The 25775-nt window shown below is 23.8% G+C and overlaps 1 protein-coding gene across 4 annotated transcripts in view; it reads right to left on the bottom strand.

The window, feature by feature from the left end:
* LOC126903719 (ankyrin repeat and fibronectin type-III domain-containing protein 1) overlaps positions 1-25775 on the bottom strand; it is a 100493-nt gene that overhangs the window by 51277 nt on the left and 23441 nt on the right. For all 4 annotated transcript variants that reach the window (XM_050682132.1, XM_050682129.1, XM_050682130.1 and 1 more), the window contains 2 exons: positions 21635-21756; positions 8815-9001 (listed from right to left, as the gene is read on the bottom strand). In XM_050682132.1, the coding sequence (XP_050538089.1) occupies positions 8815-9001; positions 21635-21756 (309 nt within the window). The remainder of the gene's footprint in view (positions 1-8814; positions 9002-21634; positions 21757-25775) is intronic.

A 25775-nucleotide genomic window follows, 5' to 3' on the forward strand; every position in this document is an offset into this window, starting at 1 on the left:
TAATTAAAATTACAGAGTATTTTGCCTATTTATAGTATAAATCAATTTAGATACAAAGGCTTATCAAAAGATACAAAATGTGCTAAAGGATTCTGGGTTAAACACAGTGTGTCATTAAGTAAATATTTATCCCTTGGATTGTTGACATTTAGCTATTGTATTTTACTGTTCTAATTTTAATTACTATTACGGAAGTGTGTCATGAGTATAACTATTTCATTATAAACAATCGGATAATTTCTATAATTATAAAAATAATTGTAAAATGATGTGCTTAAAATATTAATGAATTTATTAGTCTAATTTCATTAATAACTATAATTAATTATAGTTGAACTTATATAATTAAACAAGTAAATTTGTTACAAAACAAAAAACTATAAATAATTTTCTAATGTAAAAATAAGGCGTTAAAAGTAAAATAAATGGTTATGGCCTGCAAAGTGAAAATGAGTAAAAGTTAAAAGGATTCAAAGTTTTACATAGAAGTCAAACTTTGTAGAAATTGGTGGCTTAAAGTTTAAACTTGAGTTATAAGTAAATTACCTTCCGCAGTGTGATGTATAAGATGCTGATGATCTAATGGGATTTTTTTGTGGTATTATATGCTGCAGAGCATTGATATTATACCCAAATAGTTGTTATTAATATTAAATGACGTCGCTTTTATAATTAATGAAAAACATTTTGTACGCGAGAGCATATTCTTTTTAAAAAATACTGAAATGCCTTTTAATCAGAGTATAACATTTTTTCATATTATTGAAAAATATCATTATTAGATATTAACAAGCTAGTAGAGATTATAGCTTAAACAACTCAAAAAATATTCTTCTTTTAACCATTGAATTTTTAACGTAAATTTTCATGTACGCTAGATTTTTAACAAGTTCAGAAAGGTTAACGAAAATACTTTTAGAATATTAAGAAGAGCTTAGTTAAATAACAAATTGTTTAAAATAAAAAATGTATACTTATGTTTTTGTTAGGTTTAACACAAATTTAAATTAAAAAAATTAAAATTTATAAATAATAATTTTGTTATTACCGAAAGTGTCATTGAGTAGAATATAAGTGATGTTAAATTTTAACAAAACAGATTTATCAAATTTTGAAATCTTATTAAATAGTATTTTACAAATACTAATCAATTTTTATAAAAATGTTGATATCTTAAAAAATAAAGAATAGACTGAAGAATCCTAAGGACGTCATTATAAAAATGTACCCATAGGACATTTTTAGCTAAAATTATTTCACTTAACATAAACACGTAAGAAAAAATCGCTTTCGAAATGTCAAGAGTTGTGCTACAAAAAAAATATTTAAATATTAAGCTTTAGATATTTTCATAAAAATAGATGTCTCTCATTATAAAATTGTGCCTTAAATAATTATTTTACTATTATATCGTTTTATGCAATCTAATTGTTTTCATCTATACGAAAATAGTTTTTCATTGTAAATATAAGTAATCATTAGTAATATATAAATAAATATATTGTTTTATGTAAAAAAAATTATATGTTACGTTTTTCATAAATTAGTATTTTGTCAATCAAATAAAAGACGTATCATTTTAGGAAAGACTTTTAACGGTAGGTTTTTGTTTGAAGCGATCAAAACTTTATTCATATACATTTTAAACATTTAACTAACTTTGTTCTATGTTTCTAAAAAGATTATTTAAAATATATTTTACAAAAAACATCAACAAAACTTTGAACTGCGATTAAAGAAATTCATTTGTAATTTGTAATTTAGAAATAAATTCTTTTAAATAGCCATTAACATTTATTATTGAAAATAATTGAGTCAATTTTTTCGAGAGATATCAAAAACCGTGTCTTTTGTTAAAAAATACCAAAAGAATTTTTTCTCGGCTTATTTGTTTAGCTGGAATTTTATGGAAATTTCGTAAAAATTGAAATATAAATAGTTGTTTAAAGTAAAAATTTAGCAATATCAAATAACATTTTTGATTCTGACTCTATAAAATTATTGTTAAAATTAAAGACATTAAGGACAGTTAATATTTAAAATAATTTTTTATTTTAAATCTTATCATTTATATTTTTATTTGTTCAAAAGACTCAATGAATCTTTTACTTTTTACATTATACGAATAAATTCTGAATTTTAATACAGTAAAATTAAAATTATAGTGTAATACTCTTATAAACAATAATTTATTTTATTTTATATTTTGGTAACTGATTAGATGTACAATTGATATTTATAAACAATATTTTATAATTATGAAAATTTTAAACATTTCGTTTAATTATTGACAATGCTACCAAACAACTTTAAAATTTCAATTCATTAATACTACGATAAATCAAATAGTTAATTATTTTAACCAAGTTATTACTCAAATAATCACATATTATATTATCCTAGAAGTTTTACAATTCGAAAAAGAATTGCTTATAAAAAATTTCAACATTTTAATTGTCAAGTCTTAATTAAATCAGATCGGTGTTATTAAATATTCGATACTTCTGACATATATTGAACATTTGAAATATCTTTAATGATGCATTGTTAAACAATTTTTTTCTTGTTCAATTATCATAATGTTAAATATATTTATTTAATATAAAGATAATTCACATATTACCGTTAATATTAATATTAATATTATCAGTAATATATGAAATTCTGTTCTTTGAACTCACCACCTTGGGATTTGGCCAATTTAAAAGTGATAACAATTATTAATTTGCGTGATTCTATCATTGTAAGATTATAATTATAGGATATTTGATAATAAATGCACTTATTCACTAATATTCACGTTGAAATTTATGATATATGAACTTATTTAATTATAAACTCAATATATTTTAGATAATGTTTCTACAATTATTTTTAATAATCTTAATTATACTACTACTTATTTTTTCATGTCAATTACAAATGCTTATCCAAATGTTAATAATTTTCATGGAAAGAAATAGCGTACTGTTTCTATTAAATAACGTAATAAGTGTTTACTTCTGTACTTTACATAATATGGACTAACATTTGATACAATAGGAAAATTGTAAGAAAAATCAAAATTTAACAAATTTCAAAATGCTGTATAAACGTAACTACTGAATTAAAATAAGAGATTTTGGTATCAAAATTTTTCTTTAAAACTTATCTATAAAATTTTCAAATCTAAAAAAAAAGTTTTAATAAAAAAATTCATTTTTAAAATATTTTTTGTAATTGTGAAAAATAATATAAAACATATTTTAAATATAGTTCTATATTGTAAAAATTGATCAAAAAGAAAGAAAGTATAAAATGTTAGGTAGATCATAAGTTATATGAGTTGTCGGTTAGATCTGTTCAACCCTGTATATATAAAATTTGAAAAAATGAAAAATTTAATAAATATTGAATATTTTTAAAATGGAAATTTTGATATTTATTCCATGTATACTTTTGTAATCTTACCATGTTACTTGGGTTTTTAATAATCTTATTTCAAAAATAATATTACACCAATTAATTAAACAAATTTAAACCAAAGGACCACAATATTTTTTATTAGAAAGCATCTTAACAAGAACGTACAAATCTCTTCTTTGAACCCAAAATTGAGACTAGTATTCTACAATAAATTGTTTTGATAATACTATAGCAATTAAAAATTCGTGTAAATAATAGAGTTCTTAAATCTTACATAACTTTTCTATTGAAACAGAAAACTTTAAGTCGAAAGATAAAATACCTCATTTTCACATGCATTCAAAGCATAATTAGGTGTTCTATAGAAAAAGTAATTCAGTGAATAATGCGAACAGTGAGTTCTAGGGAGACAAATAAATTATCCAATCTAACAATGAAACGAGATAGTTTTCATTAATGGGGTCCACTGAAAATAAGAGAGTTAATGTATTTATACTAAAAATCTATGTGGTATATTTGGCTGCTCCTGACGCAACTCGTTAGTTTGCAAATGGCGACAACAGTGACATAAGACACATCTATAATTACAATAATAACTCATGATTGGAGCAGGATCATAAGATATAATCATTGTAATTCGATTTAAAAATGTGTAACATATATATTGCAATTTTTACTTAGTAACAACTTTACCAAGACTTATATAACTAATATGTAAAGATAACCCCAAAGTAAGATTACTAATGCAAAAAAAGATAAATTTAAAACATAATAATTTTAATTATATCTTTTTAAATGCAGTATGGGAGACGATTGATATATGATGTAAAATGATAATCAAGTTTAACGCTTAAGGATAATTATTCAAAACTAATGATTTAAATGTTTTAATATATAATAATAAATAAAAAATGTTGACCGGGAATATCTTACCATAAGCTTTAATTTAACTGAATAAAATTCAACAAAATTTGATTTTGCTCTACACAAAATTGAATAACACATTTAAACATAAGCCGTATCAGCATGGGTAAATTTAAAAGTTCAAAATCAGAGAATAAGACATATACTTATTAAGGTCTGTAAGTTTTTATGTTATTTCACTTAACAATAAATTGTTAACATTCTAATACAAGTTTGATATTAAAGTAAAAGTTATAATATTTTATTCATACACATTATTAATCAAAAATTATTTAGGTCAAACTTACAGATGTCAACGAATAATTGTTTTGAAATTATAGAAACTTTAGAAATAAATGTATTTTATTGTTATGTAATGTCTTTTGTATTATTTTTCCTTTAGATTTTGTTATTTACAAGCAAAGAACTTAAATTATTACTTATTTATTGTATAGTAAATATCTGAAATAATTTTTACTATTCATAAAAAATACTTTTCTGAAAATTTTGTGTTTTAAATTTTAGATTAATTAAATGTTAAGTACCAAAAAGAGAATAAATGAGTAAATATTTTAGTGAAACACCACACAGGATCTAATAAGGTGAGGGTGCTAGAAACGACGAGCACCTATGAGTCTTATTCGAACTTAACTACCTACTTTACTAACCATGAAATAATAAGTATTTGTAAAAGCTTTTATTCGTTAAATTCATGGAATTAATGTCTGTCGTCAAATGAGAAGTTAAGTTATTATTGATTTCAATTTCATCATTATACCATTCTTATACTATAACTTACAAGGCTTTCATAGAATATTTCTATTTTTGTTGTATGGTAAATAATCGAACCGTTTTTCAGTTACAAACCAGCTATATAATGTGACATTTTCAAATAAAATGTAGAAATTATGCCATTTGGTTAATGCTTTTTTTTTATTAACGTTTGAAATATGGGAACAAATAATGTATTATACCAATAAGATACTTGTATATAATAAGAACTGATTACTTGTGTCTAATATTATTTAAAATTAAAAATGAATCTAAAATATTAATTTAAAACTAATATTACTGTTACTGATGATGGTAACATTGTTCCCGAAGTACGTTTACATTTTTTTTTAAATAATTTTTGTAGCTCTTTTAGATAAATATTTTTTAGGTTTAAATTAATGTATTTGAAAATAAATAAATTAAATATGAATTCAAAACAAATTTTAAATTTTAAAAACACTTTCACATGAAATGAAATAAAAAAGCTACAGAAGTTAAATGAATTTAGAAAGATTGAATTGTTTTATATGCGCATAGATATTCTTTTTTTTAGCTTCGATGCGAAGCTGAGAAGGTTTTACATATCTATTAGAGTACTATTAAATAAAACAATTTAATATGTAGTTCGATACTCTGATTTTCTTAATGTATTTATACATTATTTATACGGTTCATGAATAACGAAAATACTCTTTTATAAAATGCAATATAACTTTGTCATAAAAGCATTCGAAAACATTATTAAGAAAATATAAATACAATGAAAATAAAATTATTAATTATAATTTAATGTAAACGGTTTATTTTACCTAAATTTTCATAATTTCAAATTTGATAACCTTTAGGTGACAATTAATTTTCTTGTACTTTTCACTTTACTTAAACTACCATAAGTTGCATTACAATGTTTGCAAAATTCCTATTTTCTTTCGAACTACAATATAACAGATCTATAACAATCATTATTGATACCTATATGAATAATTAAATCTAAAGTAATTCAAATTTTATTTATGATTTACGCAAGTTAAGTACAAAATAGATAAATATTTTATTATTTATTTTAGATCTAAATGAAATATTCAATTCAAAAAGGTATTGTTTAATTTTCTAAGGTCATAATACAAGTAAAATTATATAAAAAGTGTGTCTTTTATCTCAAAAAATTCGCGTAAATAAAAAGGCAAGATTTTAAATAAAATAGTATTAGAACAAGTGTAAAATTATAGTTAACAGAAGATTTGTATAACATCCAATTTATGTCGTCCGAGTTTTTAGTTCATCAAATAATAAATCTCAATACAAATAGAAAAATATGTATACACATAAAGTAGAGTTATACATATACGTATTCGGATTACTATCTTTGTTTAGAGTAATAAATTTAGCTTAAAGGTTTACCTATCTAAATATAGTATTAAATTTTAATAGTAAAAAGAACACTAAATACTTATGTAATATATTATCGTAAATTTATAGACTAAGTACAATAATAGTCATCTATATAACGCAATGACAGGATACAAAAAAGTGATATGGATTTAATTAATCAATTTTCATTGAATTACTATTTTTTCCTCTTTAGATATTTATAAAAATCACTAAATTAGTTAAGTTATTTTCTACTAATTGAATGTAAACAATTACGAACAAATTGTATTAAACTACAACTAGTTTAAAGAATTAATAATAAATGTACATTATACAAAGTACATTATTTTAATACCAAATCTTAGACAAAACATGATCTTGATTATTTTTTAAAATTTAATTTCAATTCTAAATGACATTTAAAAATTATAAAATTTAAATTTTTGTTTTATTACTATGGTAGTAATTAATAAATAAATGAGAAAACAAATACAGTTGACTGGTGTCTTATGTTGGCTTTACCTAACGTAGACACCAAAACACACACGAAAGAAACGATTTCGACTTTTTAATATTAACCGCGTTTCTGTAATTCCTCGCGTACACTTGTCGGAATATGCCGTTCAGCCTTATACTCTCAAGTTAGTGAGCCACTAAAGGTGTACCCTACAGACTCGTCAGCCCAGTTTAGCTCGATAGTAGCAGACTGAAGGATGACCCCTTGATAGACACCAGTACAACTATTTTTCACACTACTAACTATAGGATGAATTAGTCCAGAGACTAGCCAGCTCACACACTAACTATTGGCATTGGCTGAAGGACCAGCAACCCGATATACAATAAACAAGTTGATATTTGTCAAATAACAGATATATTACGTCTCTTTCAATTTATTTGAAACGTCAAATAAACAGATAGTACGTATAAAGGCGAGGAGTAAGAAGGTGTGATACTTAAACTGATAGATATAGTACATACTTGCTGGTTGAACCATAATATTTAAAACTAGAATCAAAAGCTTGAAGTTGACAAGAAAGTAGAGCAGAGATGAGAATGCTTAGATAGATGAGTGGAGTGACTAGAGAAGATAGGATAAGTGTAGATGATAGGTGTAGATGATAAGTGTAGATAGTATGGAAGATCGTGTCAAATGACCGACCCCATGTAGTTGGGATTAAGACAAGGAAAAAGAAGAAGATTTATATTTAATGTTAGTTAGATATATGTAACTTTTATAAAAATTGTTGGATTCATTATTATGGAAAACCCTTATTAGGTATTTTAAAATAAACAACAAAAATAAAATTTGAACACAAAAATAGCATGTTTCTGAACTACTGCATCCAATAGCATAAAAAAGATAGGTCGTCGGAACAATTTTTTTTTTTTTTTTAATTTATAGTACAGAACATAATTTTTAATTTGATACATGTTTAAAGGATACAATATTTCCGGGACTTTTTCAAAAGTTAAGTTGAGTTTTGTGAAAAGTTACTATTTTGAATCTTTTCTTGTGGGTTGGTCAAATAAAAGGGAATTAATTAAGGTTTCAATATAAAATATAATTATTTTGATTTGTTAATTATTCAATAAGTTATCGCAATTTTTAGGGAAAAAAAGTGAATAAATTTACTGATTTTAAAAATCGTAATTTTTTGGGGGATTTTCACCATTTACGGGGAACGAGGGCTTTGATAAAAGGGATTTTTTTTCATTTTTGGGGGTATTGTCTTCATCTAGATACAATTTGTGATCTTTTGACGTATCGTTGAGAAAAATTGGTCCAGTGAGAGCTGAGAAAAAGTAATGACAGACACAAAAAATAAATAAATAAATAAACACATCATAGTAAAACTATTATCTTCTCAGTTTCGCATCGAAGCTAAAACTGTTACGAACATAATATCAACATCAACATCATGCGTCTGGTACGAATATCAATAGTTCAGTATGATATATTTATTATTTACTGAATTAATTGTTACCAGAATATTTGTTTATTAAACCATGATAGTACAATGTTTTTGAAATTTGAATTAATTAATTGTTGCACTATTAATTCAGGCCATTTGGGACTGTTTTTAAAGTAAGGGGTGCGGTTGCACACCCTGACCCTTCCCAAATGATGCCCCTGAATTTTAATATTTATATTTTGATGAAAAAATTATTATTTAACAAAAAAAATGAGGAATAAAATATTTATTTTTCTCTTGATTATACATAATCAAACTTAATATGTTTTGTGACAATTATATTAAACTAACCCAACCTTTAACTTCTAGTCAAGTATGACATTTTAGAAATAACTGTAATAATAATTATAATTTTAAATTATTAAGTTACGATAAAAATACTTACTCATTTAAAAAAACTGATCGAGTGTGTTTCAAGTCACCACTACTTCTACGATATGGATCCTTATAATTATATTTACTAGATTTACAAGGTTTATTAGGAGATGACTGTGGTGAAAATTTAACACACGAATTTCGGAATACGTTTGCCGATGATGTCGGCTTGCTGCATTTTTTCCCACTAATTCCACCTAAAATAACATCACAATACACATTTTAATGTAGATAAAGTATATAAGTATATATAAAAAACTAATTACATTAATAATCCAGAATTATTGATCTCTTAATTTATTTTTATTCTTATAATCAATACTAAAAATTTGAATATTAAATATATATAAACTCTTGTTGATTTACCAAAAAATGTCTTTCTTTCGATAAATCAAAATAATGTACTTAAAAATAACTATACTATGCTTATACTATGGTGTTATAACAATAAATCAACAGTCTGTGGTTCCATTTAATTGAGCGTTGTGAGATGCGTAAATCAAAAGTTATTCACCCAGGAAGCTTCTAAATTATTTAATTATGAGTTATTTATTATATGATATGGATATTGTCATCTAAACAACAACAATAATAACAATAGTCTATTGAACAACATTATGGGGGATAAATAATTTGAATATCTTGTTCTCATTAAATCAGTTATGTTCTTGAGCTACAGAAAAATAATTTTTAACACCTATACAGTAATACCTGTGTATAGTAATAGTATAAGATCTGAACCATAGTGCCTCACGTTTTAATAAGTTTGCATTTGACATACTGAAAAAAATTATTATATATGTAAAGGTTCATTACAAGCGATATTTTTGTAAAATGGAACATTTCAAGGGTCTCCATAATACATTAAAAACTTATAATATTTAAAATGTTTGATGTGTCTTATATCTTTGTAATTACAATGTCATTACATAGAATGTTTGCAATATATTATGTCTTTTTCTCCCTCGCCTTTATCCCAACTACTTAGGGTCGGCTATCCGTATTTTAAACCTCCATTTGATACAATTTCCTATAAAATCTATGCACATACCAGTAATCTTCATATCACTCCCAATTACATCCTTTTACCTCATTTTCGGTCTTCCTCTTCTTCCACCCACACTTAATCTTATGTCTTACGTTCTCGTCAATACCATCGTTCTTTTGTACAAATAATCCTAAATATTAAAAAAAATTTACTTTACCTATCACATGCTTGTTTGTTGTTTTATATCCATTTTTAGCGCTCTCTATTTATTTCGTCAAACTCATATTTTATACATTCCGTATTACCTTTTACTAACCATTAGGTAATTCTCGTTATCAAAACTTTATTGTGAATTTTACAGAGTGATCGCCATTAATTTAATTTAACTTTTGTCAATAGATTTTAAAGTACTTCTATACAAATTAATTATCTTATCTCTAGCATAACAGTTATCGTTAATGTATCCGATATCCATTCTTTGCTTGTTTACTAACCTTGAAAATACCTATTTCTCAGTTAGTCATATAAATTTCAATAATTAATGATATTAGGATATTATTCTAAAATTTACTGATTTACAGCTAAATATTGTGTAATTTAAGTTTTTATTAAAAGATTAAACCCGAAAGGCGTATATAATCTTATTGAATATAAAAAAAATAAAAAATTGTTGGTCATTACTAGTATTTATAAATGTTATGCATGACTAAGATGTCATAAATATTTTATTTTAAATAACAAAACTAGTAAAAATGCACAATGACACAAAATATAATTGAAGTTAATGATATGATTACTCAAAAATTTTAAAGTTTATTCTTAAATCTAAAACTAATGAAAAATACAACAATATTATCTATTTTATGACACCATCATTAAACACTATAGCATTTCTTAATGTTTAAGGTCTAATAAAAACCAAAGTTAAAACGAGTAGAATGAAACTTGTGGAAACCTTTGAAATGTAATCAAACTCTTAGTCTATTGGGAGCAATTTTACTTCAAGATCTTAATGCAAAATTTTATCAACCGATCATACAGTAGAAAGGCATAAAATTGTTTAAAAACTCTTCTATTTCAATTTTATTTGTAGCTATGCAATGAACCAATGAGAAAAATAATTAATAATGTTTCTATTTGGTGTGTATAAATAGATAATAATTTAGCCATATGACGTTCAAATTACTCAGGACAGTAGCCATTTTACTGTCTACAATATTTCGGTGAATTTTATAAATAATTTTGCTTTATTTTATTTACTTATATTTCTTAATTTATCAGCTTATAATTACTCTTTAGAATCAATCCTTATAGGGGTGTCAATTTTATTTTTTTAAATAGCAACATACACATATAACTTTATTATAAAATAGAAACTTGTCTTATTAAGAAAATGTCTACAACATTGATATATAACAATTATTATTATTAATATACAACGATAACAACGTTTGAACCAGTATTTCAGAAGTTATTACCAATTAAATGTCATGCCTATTGGTGAGGAGTGGGTGCTGCTATTTTTACCACTAGTCGTTTCTCGGTCGTACTCTTCCTCCCACTTAGATATAAAAAATGTGAATTACTACCGATGTACTGGTTTAAAAGTTGTTATCGACCAGTTATTTTCATAATTAGATCATTTCCTATTTTTAAGCTAATTAATTATATATTTTGTCATTTAATAAATTAAATCAACACCCTAATAAGTTATAAGGGATGATTATAAACAATAATTATTAGCTGATAAATCAAGAAATATATGTAACTAAAATGGAGCAAAATATTTTTTTCGTATTTATTTTGAGAGTAATTGATTGGTTTATAATGAACCGATTATACTGTATACTTCACATAAACTTTTAGGATTTAAATAAAAAAAAGAAGAATTTATTATTGGAGAATAGACAGATTTTCTTCTCGTTCTTAATTATAATAATATAACATAATAAAGATATTTAAATATCATTTTAACAGATAAATTATATGGCTATAACTATTTTAACTATAACTATTTTTATTATTGTTATAACTAAAACATAACAGGCTCAACCAACGGTGTATTTAAGAAAAAAACAACAAGTTTCAAGTGTGAAATGGTACACTTAAAACTTGCAAAGTTAGCAGTTCGTTAAATTTAAACTAAAAAGAACTAGTACAATGGCGACGCGGCAAGTTGAAGGAAGTATAGATGATATCTCACAGTGATTAATATTGCTCTAATAAAAAACGCTTTGATGCAAATCTGTAGATAGTGTTTAATTTTTAAAAAGAGTTTTTGGGTTTTTCCAAAAGCAAAATCAACTACTATTTCTTTAATTATATCCTATTTATATGTTTTATGATTTATAAACATATTATATGAATAAATACTTATTATAACAATAAATTTTAATATACAATTGATAGTCAATAATTTACAATTTTAATTTTTACGGAGAAATTATAAAGTATTTTGTTATGATTTGTAATTATTACTGTTCACTGATAAGATAAGTAAAGTGGACTCTCGTTATGACGAATCTTAAGAGACACAGGAAAAGTTCGTCAATCTGGGTTTTATGATTATTTAAAAAAAGAGTAAAACATAATTTTAGGAGAATTTAATACAATTTTAACAGCTAAGAATTTAAAATAGTAAATATACTTTGAAGTATTTTTCAAAAAAATTTTGTTAGAGTCTTTTTATTATAAGGTAACATATTATATGTTTGTTAACTTTCCTCGGATACTTGAATTGGTTATTGTATTTTTATAACACGTTTTTATAGCATATTATTTTTAATATCAACTAGGTGTAAAGATTTTTACATCTCGTTAATTTTGAAAAATATTTTTCTCTTAGTTTATAAGGGGGTTCTTTTGTTACTATGAAATTTATATGGAGGAAATATAAAATTTATAACAAGATGCAAACGTTTATGAAAAAAAATGTCCTAGAACACATAGAAAATTGGTTGTAATATATTTTTAATTCAATACTGCAGAATCTTATATTATTCATATTATATCTATTTCTCGTAAGACCGATTTAATGTCGCAATATGACACATTAACGGCTTTAAAAATATGAATGTCGTTTTATGGCTAATACTAACAGATGCAATACTTCTTACTAAACATATATAATCAACATAATTTAAAAAATATGAAACATTTTAAAATGTATACTTTGAACTTTCAACGGTATACCGGTAACTTGTTAGGTACCCTTCATAGAAATAAACATAAAGCATATTTTTAAACATTTTAAAAAGTCAAATTCTCAAACGTTTTAAACTAATCCGCACGGCGATAGTTTTGTGTCGAAATAACTGTATGACAGTAAATTGTCTACGTATCAACGATTGTATACACTTCTGTCGTACAATTATTCGATTTCCGTGACACAACACTCGTGACAATTCTTACGCGGGTCTGAACTTGTCCGAAATAATCGTCGACTGATTAATCGACTGTCAGCATTTTTGCCGAAACACAGTTGACAGTTACATTGTACAGTTTTATTAAATTTCAATCAAGTGTTTTTAAATATTTTTAACATAAAGTACGTATCTATTTTTTATGTAATACAACTATATTTAGCTAAATGTAATATTATAATATGTCATTCACTAAAAAAATGGGCTATTAATGAAACGCATAAACTAATCTCAGATTATAAAAACATTTTGCACGCATCGTGTGAACTATCGTAATTTTCTGTCAGTAAAGTCCAGTATACTTTTGTACATATTCAAATCTTTTTGTGTCAAGATAGCGACTGTCTTTTCCATTTATAGTGTAAGCGCTTATTGAAGACATTTCAGAAATTTGTGCATGAAAACAATGTCACCGTGTGATCGCTGCTTTAGCGCAAAAATATATAAAGATTATTGTGTGTCAATTAAAAATGTTATTTTGGCTATTTTTAAAACTGTAAAATTTAATGCGAGTGAATGAATGTAAACAAGATAAATTGAACAGAAGATGTCAATTGCTATTTTTGGAATGAAAATTTTAACACAGTACTGTTAGTGATCTTTATAAATAGTAGTGTTTTGTCTGGTAAACGAATGTGTACGACATGTAGCCATTAACCAGACTACTAATTTAGCGTACAACCCATAGAAATTACAAGCGCTTAATACTTATGTATAATTTACAAATCAAAACATTTTATGTCAAGTATTCGATAAAAGTTTGTATCCTTTGAATTCATCACGAGTCTTCAATTGAATAAGAAGCATATTAATTACAAAGGTCAACTGATGGAATTTTTATAAATTTACTTTTATTTTCAGAACGTTGACATGGGTTTTTAAAAATACAATGTGTTCATACTACTGAATAAGTAATTGCTAATATTTGCAAATACAAATTGTAACATATTTACTCAACCAAATTAAACAAAAAATTCTCGGATTGTTTATCTACATATGTCTGATAAATTTACATTAAAACTATTAAAATTATTCGAAAATACGAAGTATGATAATTGAGAACTATGGTGATTGGTCTCCAAGTTATCGCTCATTTCAAATTATATAAACGTATTAAAAAAATATTAATCAAAATGGCCGAGTCTCTCATATTTACAGTAATGTAGTTCGAGAATGATTTAAAAATGTTAGAAAGACGACTTGAAGTGTAAAATTGTAGACTCATATTTTCCTTAAAGAAATTTTACGAGATTTAATTTGATTTTAACATAGCAGTATTTATTTTCAGCTTTGGTAACAACCTAATAGGCGGCAACATATGTTAGGAAATTTATAAAAAGTTGCATGAGTCACAAATGCTGATTTTCATTTTTTATATATCTAGTCACGTATTACAGGTGTCATTTAATAAAGTTTTTTCACGTTTAATGTAAAATGACATTGAGACTTTAGATCATCAGTACGACTTCCCATGCTGATTGGATCTACGTGTATAGCACACTGTGATTTATTACGTAACTTTTCGAAATTCGATTCATGTGACAAAATGAGAGTTAACCTAATTTAAAAAAAAATCGTTCACTCATAAAATAAACCGTTTGGCTGTATAAAAATTTTTATGTGAGAACGAAATGTTTATTGATACTATTCAGTCGATATATAGTAAAAGTAGTAAAATTTTTTGATTTATTATTTAGATTAACGAATAGAAATATTATTTTTTTTATTTACTTACGATGTAAAAATGTATTAATATCATTCGTAGATGTTTCTATTGATTGAAATGACTCTAATAACATATAATATTCATAATATATAACTTTAAATATTTATAAAGATATAAATATTGATATGTTTTAGCAAGATAAAAACACATTTTTAAAAAAAATGTCTGAATTTTCACATTGTACGTGACAAGAAAGTTTTTAACGCATACGACGTAAGGGAAATTTTGGAGAAATAGTGATAATAATACAAATTATATTTTTGTTTAAATTTTCGATATTTCATGTCAAAATTACACTAAATGCGTGTAAAATTAACGCATTTACTAAACATGTTATATTGACTTATGTCATTTTTTTGGATCATTTTTTATAGTGTATTAACAAAAATTACTAAAGATACCGCAATGAGAAAGATTTTTATATAGAAAGTCCGACATAGTTAACATTTTATTTTAGCCAATATAACTCTATATAAACTTTTAAAAAAACTTTAGGGTACCAAATTTTTGTTATGCAGTCTTATTGGTAGTAGTATTGGGATCAAAACTTCGAAATACAAGAGATTTCTTAGTTTCAACATTTAAGATAATATCAATCCAATTCTTGTTCTATCGTTTTACTTTTTAGTTTTAAAAAATTGTCATTTTAAAAGAACTACATAAATAAAACGAAGCACATTAAATTTATTTATTCATTCAATGTTTCAATAAATACAGTATTAAGTAAAATGTAAAAAGCGGTCTACTTATAGAGTATTCATTTTTGAAATACTTTTTTAATCTTGAAATTGAGATGTTGAATTTGAAAATTAACTCTAAACGAACACTAACATCTAGTCTTCGCGTTATTTTCTAATTTAACACATTATTACTGTGCAACTTGATTACAAAAAAGCTGAATAAAATAAATTATTCAAGATCTTATCGTAGTTTACATAAACGAGTAGTTTAATAAAAGTTTATACAATGAATAAAAATTGGAAACTTAAAATCAATACGTTTAACATTGAAGCAATGAACACTCTTGAACTATATTATGACAAGTACCTTTATAAAAAAAGAGTCTATACAAATATATTTTTGGTCAGTTTAAAGAAAGACTATATTTTGTTTCGAGAGAAATTAATGCAAAAATATTATTATTGCATAGATGTTAATGAAAAAAACTGTAGTAGCGTATTTTGTAAAAAATAATAAATTAGTTACATTATTAAAATGTATACATATAACACAAGAAATAAAATTTATTAAAAACATAATACCATCAATTAAAAAATCGTAGAAAAATATAAATACCAAGTTTATATAAGACACTCATTTACTCAAAAATATTTGAAAATGTACAACTTTTGTAAAGATAAAAATATTTGGTTCAAAAATGTTATGCTGTCAAATAATTTTTTTTTCATTCACGAGAGAAAAAACCTTAACTTACATTTTTTAAATCGAAACGCTTTGGACATTTAGAAAAATACCTCAAAATAATCATAAAAAATTATATTTTTCCCATATTATTATTCTGCAAAATTTACTATAAATTTTTTTTTTTAATGCCGAAACTCAATCAAATTTTAATGTAATACAAAAGAGATAATCAGCTTCCTTTTGGTAAATTTTTGGTGAAAAAGTTATCATTTACCCCAGTGGACAGGTGGTAAAGGGTCAGATTAAAAAAAAAAAATTATCAAATGATAGGTTAATACTTAATAAATCTATTAAAAAAAAAATTGTAATGATCCATACATTTTTCAAAAAATTATGACAGTTTTAAGTAAAAAGAAATGAATAAATGTCAAAAATTATTGATTTTTAAATTTGTAACTGTTTTGGAGATTTTTTCCATTTACGGGGAACGAAGAAAATTTTTTTAATTTTTGAGAGTAATATCTTCGACTAGATACGATTTTTGATCTTTTGACGTATCGTTGAAATAAATCGGTTCGGTGAAAGCTGAGAAAAAGTGGTAACAAACACAAAAAAAACACATAGTAAAATTAATACCTTCTCAACTTTGCATAGAAGCTAAAATATAGGGTTTTAAAACTGTAATGTTATTTTGTCATCACTCACAATTTTCATAAGAAGTTTCATGGTTAGTACTCTTTATAAAAGCGTACTTTTATCTTTAACTTACTCATAAACAAATTTTGACGCCATAATAGAGTATAATAAATATAGAAGTTATATTATATTTGCTATTTTTATAACTTAAAAAAAATTAAGATACTAAATCATATTTCAATTTTAATTTTGTTTATAAATTTTAATAAATTCAAACCCTATGAAACCTAAGAGTGGAATCAGAATAGCAAAATTTTAATACTAATTAAATTTTTTAACTTAATTTTTGAAAATGTTACAGAAATCTCGTATTTTTTAAACTTGTATTATATTACAACTTGTGTAATATATTACACATAAAAAAAATTTTCAACGATGTAATGTTAAAATAGCTGGCAAATACTAAAAATTTATTATTTTTGTACAAAAATTCTCTATTTTATATTTTCATTTCAGTTATGCTAGTATCGTTTTAGTAACTTAGTAATTTAATATTAGTATAAATTCTGAAATTGTTCCAAAAATCCTTCGTTATTAAAAGATATTTTTAATTTTATCTAATGTAATATACTAAAAGAAAAAAAAACTGTCTCCCTGACTTATTTTCAATTAGTTAATGGCACCCAAAGTTTAATCAAAATTATTTTTTTTTTTAAATTTTCATTAAAAATGTATGTTTTATATTGTTATTCTTTTCTATTTATTATTATTTTCAATTATTAGTGATTATATTTAAATCTAAACTGTAAAGATATAAATAAGGTAGATTAGATACTTTCCATTTTGAAAACTAGTCCTGTCTTCAAAAAAAAAAAAAAAGCAATTTAAGCTATTTATCCAGTTCTAGGTTCTATCTTTCTAATGAATTTTGATAAATTAAAATTTTAATTTCAACAGATATAATTATCAAAAACAAATAAACGAACTTTATTTTAGCTCAATCCAATCGAAGCATTTTTAAAATAGTGATTTTAATCACTGTTAGATGTTAAGACTAAATCAATCTATCTGTTTCATATCTTAAATGTATTGTTTTTTATTAACATCACGTGAAATTACTAATGAAATAAAGTTTAGTAAAATAAATGAAAAACTCATATTCATTGTTAATATTTTTTAATATTTAAGAAATCAGTTTTTAATAATAATTATAATGATTTTCATAATTACTCATAGTCTTTTTTATAAATATCAAAAAAAATAGTAAGAAATGTTTTTAGTCTTTGGACTTTAATGCGTTCAACGTTTGATGTGAATGATTAAAACAATAAAATGAAAGCTAAACTTTTTTAACGGTTCATTAGTTACTTTTTTGTGGTAACAACATGAGAACTATTATTATTTTTATTTGTGATAATTGAACACAGTCTAAATGCAACGTTGCTGTTTAACGACATAAAATCAATTTAATTTACAGTTATATTTTTTTCTCAAGTACTAATGAATTGTGGCACTGTATTGATAAAAATATAAACGTTTATCTGAAAAAAAAACACTTTTTACGACGCAGTATTAAATAAAAATTTAATGGTAATTTCTTAAAAGAAACAATTTATCAAACATGTAATAACTAATTGCTAAAAACAATTAAATAGTTTACTTTGCTCTGTACAATGGGAAGAATACGAGTTCTCGCTTGTCAAAAATTGAATATTATACTATTGATAAGAGTAGAAACTATTACGAATATTAATAATTGGGTACTCGGTTATATATAGCACCACTGACAAAATGTATTAAGTCTAGTGCCGTGACACGACAATAGGCTTGATTAACCTCATTAGGTAAATTAATTATGTAAAGTATTTCATTTATGGTCGTAAGTTTTAACATTACGTGAGCATTTGAAAATTAAAAATACATTTTTAGTATTTAATGAATTAGGGTACGGTGTGGTCGAGTCGGTAACGTGGCAGTGCTTGACGCGCACTGCCTCAGTTTCGAAAATTGGTCACAGGCGGTTTTATTTGCCGAACGAGAGATCAGTTCGGTAATTAAAGTACCCATACCTCTCTCCGGTGACGAACTAACCTCCCACCCCGGAGTATAAATAGTTAAGAAACCTCCTCCTTTGGGGAGGCCGCTAAATGGGCTAATAAGCGATAAAAACATAAAAAAAAAAAATTATATTAAATTTTATTAAAAAATATAATTTAATAAAATAGACAAGTCGATGTTATTTTAGAAGGTATAATTTTAATTTTAGCTAAATAATTTGGTTTAAAATACATACATAATTTAGGTATTTTATAACTAAATAATTAACTTTTAATATCACCTTTAATAACGCGTCAAATATTTTTAGAGCCTCAGAGAGGTTTTTTTTTATTGCATAAACCTAAATATATATAAATATACTTTAATTTCATATTATAATAATATACTCCCAAATATCTCTATTTGAATTATTGAAGAAATATTTGTTCTAACTAGGCAAAAGTAGAAAGTTAAACTATAGTAAAATTAAAACTATATTAAAAATATTATTAATTTAAAAAAACTAAAAAATATTAAAAATATTAAACTCAAAAGCCACAAAAAAATTAATGAAAAGTCGCGGATACGTATTTCGGAAACAATGTTACCATTATCAACGCTAAACACATACGCTATCACATAAAAAATATTAAACTTTTTACAATTCCTGTAATATGGTTACTATGATTCAGCACATTTCTTTATTTTTAAATTGATTAAAATATGCGATATAATTTATTTATAGTTTGAACTTCGTCAGTTAAAATTTAAACTTGTAACTGTTTTATTATAAGTATTATTAGTATAAAATATGATTATCCTGCTTACGTATCAATTTATTTAATACAGAAATTGAAAAATAAAAATTTTATGGAATAATTTAACAAATTTTGTAATTCTACCAAGTTTTATTCTAATATGAAATATTTTTCTATAAATTTTCAGTTTTAAATGATTTTAAAACTACAAATATCATGTTTTTAAAATAAATATATTATTTTTTGCATTTATTGTTCTTTTATATTATTTCCTGGTATATTTTTCAAGTGTATAAAACTTCCCTCTATTAATATGTATCCAAAATAACCACCTTATTTAAATTTTAATTGAAAATGGGATTATAACACAGTGTATTGCTAAATTCTGCTATGAATATCCTATATTAATAATTAAAACGGAGTTATAAAACAGCATAGTTGTTATCCGTTAAATCAGTATTTTTTTCACTGTTGTTGTTTTTGTTTATTTTATGGTCGTGAGTTAAAAATATCAGCACTGTGAGCTTATGTCATATAATAGTACACAACATTATTGTCGATACATTACGTAAATGAATTAGAACTTAATATTAAGTTAAGGTCTGGTGCACTTTAAAAAATAATCCTAAGTTAATTACTAGAATCTAACAAATCAGCGTCAAAATTTGATAAAATCGATTTGAATAAGGTCTGACGAAAGGTTGCCATGAAAACAAATATTTGAATTTATTTTAGATGACTTTGGTAGCAAGAGCGCCTTTCTTTTTATTTCTTTCATAAATCTTTACCTTTAATAAACGAAAAGAATCGATATCGAAAAAGATTTTCAAAAATGAACAATACATTTTCAACAAAGCCATATTTTATTGAAAATGTATTTTCTTTTGTTTAAACATGCGATAACGTCATAACTTTAGATTCATTTTAACCAAACGATTTTTTTTTTAATCTCTAACAGTTCACAAGAAAATTTATATTTCGCAGTGTTAGATTTTGAAACTTCAATATTTCTACAAAAAAAAAAAAACGATAAAAATATCGTATTTTGGTTGTAAAAACGTTTGTCTATAAAAAAAAAATGCGAATTAAGACATACATAAAAGCTAATTTACCACTGTAGGTTTTTAAAGTATCACATTAATTATAATGGTGTATGGTTAAAATTAAATTAGAATTTAACGAATGTTTAAATTTTAAGGGTTTTTTTTTAATGAAAGAATAAATGAAGGCGTGTTAGATAGGCAATATCGATACATACAAGACTAGTAATTTTTAGCTTGCCTGTATGGGTTTATTATTATTCTTAGAATTTAAGTTGTCTAGTAGCTATTAACACAAATCGAAATTTATCTAATCTACCCGTCTTAAAACAAACAGTAGCAGCAATAATAATAACTATCTATTCACATTTTAGACTACCATGACGGTATGGTTTCACGTGTTGTATTGTTTGCCAATACTTCCTTTGAAATTCTCACAGCAAAACTATAAAACACTTCTTCCATATGTAATTATACTCTTAATGACTGTACGGATACCAAATAATCCTCAAGTACAATGTAGTAGTTATATTTGTAAAAATGTTATAATATTCATGTTTTTATAACTATACGGACTGACGTAAAATGTTAGTATTAGTATATTTTACTGAAAATTAAAATTCAAGTAATATTAAACTTATCGTACTTGGCTCAGTTTTATTTTACTAATCAAAATTGGATTTAAAAAAATAATTAACTTAAACAAAATCTATAAGTTAAAGTTTAAAAAAAAAATATATTTTTTATGTTATTATTGATATTATTATTATGCAAATATTCCTAAAATAAAACTGATTCTTAAAAATTTTATCTTATCAAATCAGCTATGAAAATGGAAAAATATTTCACTATAATTACCGTTTTGTGTGGAGTTTGGACCAATTTGAGCATGTAAAATATTAAGACCAGGCACAATAATAGCCGGTAAAGTACTTGATCGCAGAAGTGGTGGAGGTTGTTCACGTGACCCCAATTTATCTCTAAAAACAACAAACATTTATATTTTTTTAATATATTTCAGCAAGTTAAATTTTATTACGCAGTGACAAAATAAAAATATGTAAAACAAGTTAATTATAATAAAAATGTAGAAATTATCATCGTCATATGACCCACAAAAGAACCAACTAAATTTATAACCTATTATTTTAACTGACATTATTTAGTTAGGAATTGAGTTAATCAATGCAACTTTTACAGTTATTAACTTTTTATTCAAATACTATAAGACTATATTATGAGTGATTAAAGTACTAAAAAAATTTATCATATTTAATATGAATTAGAAATAATATTTATATTAACACAATTTTTTTACACAAATAAAAAACAAACTTATATTTATTTAAAAAGTAAACAAAAAAATATATATAATACAAAAATATTAATTTTTAATATTTGTGTGACTCTCAGAATCATTTTAATTCAGAGACACTACGATTTTTTTGGTATAAAAAGTAAAAAGATAAAATTTAAAGTTTTCGAAAAGGAAACCCCTCGATGACATTTGTGATAAATAGAAAAACTGTTGTTAGAATATCGCAATGAAATACTATTCATAAAAAACCAAACTATTTATTTTCTTCAATTGAATCAATACTTTCTTATAAAAATCAAGATTACACACAATTGTAAATTCTATATAATCGACTTATTTTTAGTGCTTGTCACGTTTTAACATGGTAAAAGTTAAGTCTAACAATATTTTAGGTGGTAGTGTGACATATCTAATAAATCTTTTTCTCTTTCATGCATTTCAAACAATTTATGCATAGGTCATATTTGTATTTAGTGAAATAAATAGGTATTCAAAATATTTATTTTTTCAAAACAAGAAAATATATTAATAACACAATAAAGATTCTTATATAATTTTTTATTTATATTTTTTTTAACTGGCTGAAGATTTCACTTCATTTATATATTATAACCTTTTACTTTTAGATACACTGTGCAACATTTGATTTTATCTATGAAATCTTGCAAGTAATATTGACCAGATAAAATTAATTTATATTACTATAAATTATTTACAATTTTATAAAAACACCATTTTAACAAAATTCTGGTGATTTGTATAAAAATTGACCGAATAATTTTATGCCTGGTATAGGGGAGAGGTGTCTAATATACATATAGATGTTTCAGATATATTTTAAACACGGATAATTCTATTTTGTAATATGTTTATAATATTTAATTCTATAGAATAAAGCGCATTGAATATATGATTACATGACCTATTATCTTCTATGTACAGTTACTTCAAGTTAAAAACTTATCAGAATTTGACACTAAAAATGTATTTTATGCGTTATGAACTTTTTTCTTCGTTAATTTCAATATCAATTTTAATATAATATATTTAAAATACTATTTATTTCATATTTAAAAATATAAAATATAAATTAGTATCATATAATAATATAATTTAAATATAAAATAATATATTATACTAAAAATATCTATATTTAAAAGCTAATCATTATAGATAATACTTAAATAGACAAGCTGTATATATTTATTAAATATTTAAGTTAATTTTATTATATATTTTACGAAAATTTTGAAAATAATTTATTTAAAAAAAAGTAATATAACAAATTGGTATGCATTATTATGTTTTACCATAGAACAAATTAAATTTATTATTATTATTATTTTATAGTATAAAATTTAATTTATTTAAAAAATAATTAATACTGAATTAACTTTGATTAAACCTTATTATTATGTAAAATTAAAGATATATTTATTATTTATCAAAAATATTAGGATATGCAATATTTAACATATAAATATAACTTAAAAACAACATGGTCTGAAAAATCTAAAAAACAAATAATTTTTGATACAATATACATTTTATAGCAATTCTTTTAAATAATTAATGAATTATTAGACTACATTAAAATCATATTTTTACTATTTAATTTTAATTTTAATTTGAAAAATAAAACTAATTTTTTAATTTTTATTATTATTTAAATTATTAATTTATAGAAGAAATGTATGCTTATTGCAATTACAAATAACCTATAAAAGTTTTAAGAAATAATCAACATATATTCGTCCAAATTATTTAACTAAATTGTAGTATGTCATCTAGTAAGTACATCTTTTCTAATTTATAAGTTAGTTGAAAATATTATATACTAAAAAAGTGATATTAGAAATATTTTACAAAGTTATGTACTTCAAGTAATCTAAATGGTATCTCTTTCTCCACAATGTCATGTTTGTTTAGCAAATCAATATAATTATATTTATAACTACAAAAATTCATAACATAATAAAGAATAAATATAAAAAATTTGGTTCTCACCAGATTGTATTACACATAATTTTAAAAAAGATATTTGGTAACTACTATAGGACAAAAAAATTAACACGGTTTAAATGTATTTTTATTTTGATCAACGAAATGGAAACATTTGAAATAATAACAAACAGTAATACGTACAGGTTTTATAGAATTTTTTCCTTGTTGCGATATAGCGTATAAATGTAGTTGTTTTTTTATCACTAAACATTTTAAAAACGTAAAATAAAGTTACAGTGGTTAATCAAAAATATAAATATTATATTATTTACAAAATTAAAATCTTAACAATAAAAATATGTTATACATTTATTATATAGTTCCTCATCGAATTTTCGCGCTACTTTTGAAATGTAATATTATCTAATATTGCAAAATTAGATAATTTTTTTATATAAATATATAAAAATGTATACACCTGTATGTACAGGTTGTATAGTAAGTTAGGAAACAGGAAAATTTTACTCTACAGAATGTTCAGTAAGTAATAAAAAGGGTTTCAATTGTTCTCATTGTTTGTAACATCTGACCTGAATATTCTACAGGGTGTTCAGTAAATAAGGAAACGAATTTCTATTGTACTCATTGTTTGTAACAATTTAACTGTTTCCTAACTTACTGAACAACCTGTATAATATATAGAATCTATATATTGGGTGTTCAGTAATTAAGGAAACAGGTTTTTATTGTTCTCATTGTTTATAGCAATTTACCTGTTTTCTTACTTACTAAACAACCTGTATAGTGTAAATAACTCAATCGTTTGTCTAAAAACATATACTAATAATTAGTTGCTTTACTTTCAGTTCTACTTATATATGAAAAAAAACTTAGTACATTATCAAAACAAAAAACTTATAAACATTATTTTTCGCCAGGGACAATTAGCCACCCCTAAAACATTGTCACCTTAGGTGCTATTACTTTAATTAAGTATTAACTCATTAATAAGTCTTAAACGGGCGTCAACCTATTTGAGTTTTTTGACTTAATTGATCTGATTATTTAGGCTCTTTTTACAATTTTACAATACATTCGATATGTCCCGAGAAAGGTAGTGCAGCACCTTAGCAACGTTGCTAAATACACTAATAAAAACGATTAATTTAAAGTAAATTACTATTTAGAGATTAATACACTTTTAAATTAAATTTAATAAATCTAAAATAAAATTATTATTTATAAATAAATTTCTGTGGAATTGGATCAATTTTGAAACTTACTACGTTAAAATAGTTTTTATATAAAGGGGATATGTGAAAAATATATTTAACTGCAGAAAATTATCATATTGTAAGTATTGATAGAAAAAGTTTTATGTACAAAAAATAGAATCACATCCACGTAATACTATTCAGATATTTTAGCTGAGCTCACAAAAAGTAATAATACAGGGTGATTTTTTTATCATAACCCACTCAATTACTTACAGAATAATAAAACGGTAGCACAGTGGGGTCGTGGCATAGTGGAGACATTGCATAGTAGGGTCCAGTATAGATTTAATCTGACAGTGATTAAAATCACTATCATAAGAAACGCTTCGATGCAAATCTGTAGATAGTGTTTAATTTTAAAAAATTGATGGATAATTGCAAAAGCAACATCAACTTCTATTAAAATAAAATACAAAACCCATAATTATCATACAAAAATAGTATATTTTTCAATATGGTA

Source organism: Daktulosphaira vitifoliae, unplaced genomic scaffold (assembly GCF_025091365.1).
Source record: "Daktulosphaira vitifoliae isolate Bord-2020 unplaced genomic scaffold, ASM2509136v1 Scaffold_4, whole genome shotgun sequence".
NCBI classification, from domain to species: domain Eukaryota; kingdom Metazoa; phylum Arthropoda; class Insecta; order Hemiptera; family Phylloxeridae; genus Daktulosphaira; species Daktulosphaira vitifoliae.